This window comes from Fragaria vesca, linkage group LG4 (assembly GCF_000184155.1).
Source record: "Fragaria vesca subsp. vesca linkage group LG4, FraVesHawaii_1.0, whole genome shotgun sequence".
NCBI lineage: Eukaryota > Viridiplantae > Streptophyta > Magnoliopsida > Rosales > Rosaceae > Fragaria > Fragaria vesca.
This window is the reverse complement of record NC_020494.1, coordinates 2,622,379-2,626,393: the sequence shown is the minus strand read 5'-3', so window position 1 is coordinate 2,626,393 and position 4,015 is coordinate 2,622,379. Positions and strand designations below refer to the sequence as shown.

At 37.7% G+C, this 4,015-nt stretch overlaps 1 protein-coding gene across 1 annotated transcript; it reads left to right on the top strand.

The window, feature by feature from the left end:
* The first annotated feature begins 2,438 nt into the window (after positions 1-2,438).
* LOC101300332 (auxin-responsive protein IAA33-like) lies at positions 2,439-3,618 on the top strand. The gene is made up of 2 exons (XM_004296385.1): positions 2,439-3,076; positions 3,225-3,618. Exons 1-2 carry the CDS (start codon positions 2,658-2,660, stop codon positions 3,307-3,309), a joined length of 504 nt encoding a protein of 167 aa, XP_004296433.1. The 5' UTR covers positions 2,439-2,657; the 3' UTR covers positions 3,310-3,618.
* The last annotated feature ends 397 nt before the right edge of the window (positions 3,619-4,015 follow it).

Genomic DNA, 4,015 nt, shown 5'->3' with positions numbered 1-4,015 from the left:
CGACCACGTTTCCTCCCCAGCGAGTCCGTTCTTTTCCAGTTTTCCGGCGAGATCGACTTTGTTTGAAGTTTTGGGTGATCTCGCGGGAAAACTGGAAAAGAACGGACTCGCTGGGGAGGAGGGTGAAGAACGAACGGACGGACGTCCGCACTTTAAGTCGAGTGCGGATGTCCGCTTCTGATCCTCTATATATATATGTGTGTGTGTATAATTTTCTCCTTGTAAAAATTTGGTATGTATATATATATACAGAGCTTCTCAGCTGCGGACGTCCTCATTTATTCTTACGGTGCGGATTTCCACTTTACACTCGCTTTTCAATCTAATTTTCATATCTCCACTGTCTAGTATTTAGGTACTAATGTATAGATCATCTCTGCAAAATTTCAGCCAATTTGGTTATCATTAAGGCACTCAAAACTGCGTTTTTCTGTTATAAACATGAACGGTTCAAGTTCGACAGAATTATGTTCATCCATTGGTTTAATCGAGTTTGAGTGCCTTAATGATGACTAAATTGGCTGAAATATTGCAGAGATGATCTATACATTAGTATCTAAAGACTAAACGGTGGAGATGTGAAAATTCAATTAAAAAATGAGTGTAAAGTGGAAATCCGCACCGTAAGAATAAATGCGGACATCCGCACCTGAGAAAATCTGTATATATATATATATATTTAATTATACTCAGTTCGAAAATATGAACTCACGAGTAATGAAAAAAATGGCTTCAAAAACATCTTTTTATAGAATAAAAACAAAATAATTTGAGAAATTTTGAAGAATGATCTAAAGTCATTGTACATGAAAGGATAAGATTGTATTTTTAATCAAAAATGACATAACATGATTTTTTTTATTTGATGATGTGGATATGTGACTTGGCATGCCATCTAGGATTAAGGCTAAATATGACCTAGAAACATTTTCCTAAGTTGTATAACTCAATCTATTACGTACTGAAACTTAATATATTAGCCTAACACAAATCTGAACCCAATGTATAGCTGGGTTTGCTTCGGTTTCATACAACCCTATATTCTTGATGTTGAAGTTCGAGGACAATTTCCAATTAGATGAAACTAACATTGTGGATGTCACAATGACCCAACGGAGTTGGTGTTGCTTGGTTATCTCCAAATATACCATGGTCTGCTTTCTAGACCTAAATACTTCTCCAATTCAGAACTACTATTATATTGTAGCTATCCCTAATTAAATGTGCATTCATATATGGACCAAATTAATGAAGATGTCCGAGGGCGAGGGTTAAACATTCATTAATTTGATAGAGAGAAGAGAATGAGAGCTTCCGACCAAACCAGCGAGGCGTTCGCCGACCGCAGCGCGGTCGTCTCCACAGCCCATGCATTTCAATTTACAAGATGTCTTTCTTTAATTGTTGGCATCTGTTTTTGCAGCCTTACCTTGCTTCTCCTCCACGCATTTTATCACCATCCCCATGACAAATCAAACATTATAAATATTTTTAAAACAGTATTACTACCATGATTCATGAATCATGAGTCATGACAGGCTTGACAGCATCTACCCTACATATATAGGGTGGAAAATAAAATATATAAAAAAATAAAAAATTGAAAGAAAAGTACAAGAATAGGAGACAGATGGCACACCCTCTTTTGCATTCAGAAGCAAACATCCCTCGCTCTTTCTCATCCCCTACGTATCGTGGTGTGTTGTGTTCAATGATTTATTACCACTCTCTCATTTTTGATCATTTACATATATATATATAGGATTCCAACTTTTTGTTACTACAGTTGCTTGCTCCTTAAGAGATCATAGCTCATGGGTAAGTACACACTTAATTGTATTAAATTCATGAAACATAAACGAGGTGAGTAAGTTGCGGACTCATAAATTACACACAATAATGCCAAAGCACCCCCCATATGCAATTTAGTTCCTTCTAAGGTGTTGGTCCATCCTAGCCTTCTCATCATTTAAACGTATATATATGTTTGTCTTAAAGGTTTTAAGAAATTTGACGAAAATTTGAGTTTTCAAATGTTATTTGAATAGATTTTAAATATAACACTCAAATATTGCTATTTTGGCAATTAAATTATTTTTTTTAAAATAAGTTTGACGGTTATAGTTCATTTTTAATTCATGTTCTCTGCTAACTGTCTCATGAAAATTTGACATTTTAATAAAGACTTGACACATATATATATATTTTTTTTCTTTTTGTAAATTCAATTTTTCAATTGGTTAATTTGATAGATGAGGCCACAAATCCAATCCCATGAAATGGCTAAGAAAATTTTATACAAAAAAAAAAAGAAAAAAAAAGGCCAAGAGTCTATAAGACATATCAAAGAGCACCAAGTAGCTAGAGAGGCGTTTTCAGACACCAAGAGCACAAAGAACTGAACTGACCATGCCACTTGATCAGAGTTCAGACATTTGTCTCTCTCTCTCTCTCTCTCTCTCTCTCTCTCTCTCTCTCGCTCCTATATTATATACTTTGCCAAGACGCAACAGCTCGATCCATCAAGTTTTACACCACTCTAGAATTCTCCTTCTTCTCTTCTTCTCACACTCACAAAATACCAAACCTTTCTCCAGTTCCCTAATATATATAGAGAAAGAGAGAAAAGCATCTAACCGCAAATTAAGAGAAGAAGCATGAATTATTTCCAGTCACAGAGACAAGACTCGTTGAAAAGGAGGTGGCAAGAGATCAGGAGATCAAGTGCAACCACTCAACCTTCTTCTGATATGATCACAAACCCTAACGGCGCTCTCAACTGCTTCCCAGGCCTTCTCGGTGATGATGATCTTGTTTCCACGTTGGTCCCTCCGGTGAATGTGGTGCTCGAAGGCCGCTCCATCTGCCAGCGCATCTGTCTCCAAAAGCATACGAGCTACACAAGTCTAGCCAAAGCCCTCAGGCAAATGTTTGTGGATGGCGGCGATGTTGGAGCTGCTACTGCGGCCGATATTGACAGTAAGGATCTCGATCTTTCAAATGCCGTTCCGGGTCATGTTATCGCTTATGAAGACATGGAGAATGATCTCCTTCTTGCCGGAGACCTGAATTGGAAGTGAGTCAAGAACAATCTAGTTTAGCTAGGTTAAGCTAGGTTATCTTACTAGTGATCGAAGAACATTATGAAATTAGGGCGCAAGTGTCAGAAGAAGTCTCTGTATTTGTTTTTCTCTAATAATTTTCTGCATTTGTGCGTGTTACAGGGATTTCGTACGCGTTGCGAAGAGAATTCGAATACTTCCAGCCAAGGCAAACTCAAGGAGGGGAGGAGGGAGAAGGAGCACTTAGATAGCTAAGCATATGCTGGAAATTTGGCATTTTGCAAGACGTATTGGCAAGGAAGTCAAGGAAGTCACATAATACAAGTCATAAACGAGACACTTGTGTACGGCGTCTCATGGAAACATGGATGAATGTCAAATATTTTTAGCATTTTGCAGCTATCTATATATCGATACGATCTTTCTTGGAACCATGCACATCATGTACTCCTCCTTTTTTCCCAATGATAATGTAAATTAGTTCCCTTCTGATCGAACTTCCTTGTATGAATAAAGGACTGTCTTTCCAGGTTGAGTATATACGTATCTCATTACTGAAACTTTCTTGTTCACTAGCTAGTTAACTCCCTTTTTGCAGAGTTTGTTTCTTTTTGTCTTTTGTTTTCACGTACTTTGATTTAGCAGTTTCCATGGCACGAAAAAATTAAGACATGCACCAAGAATTTGAAAGAAACAGGACAGACACAGCTAGCTAGCTTCAAAGAAGGAGAAAGTTTGAGCCAAAGTTCTTCTATGCACCTGGTACGAGTGAACCGAACAGTCATTATTTAATCTCAACCATTGATATGATCAGCTGTTGTATGACACTAACATCGAAAATAACACCGTCAAAAAGAGAAAAAAAAAAGAAAACAGCAGAGCCCTCCGCCTTAGTTCGCACCGTCACTTTCGCGCGTCTGCCTTCGATTCTCTGCATCTGATTCACCCACAAA

Coding starts and splice junctions, on each gene's coding strand:
- LOC101300332 (XM_004296385.1), top strand. CDS start 2,658: ATGAATTATTTCCAGTCACAGAGACAAGACTCGTTGAAAAGGAGGTGG. Junction 3,077..3,224: donor GCCGGAGACCTGAATTGGAA/GTGAGTCAAGAA, acceptor TGCGTGTTACAG/GGATTTCGTACGCGTTGCGA.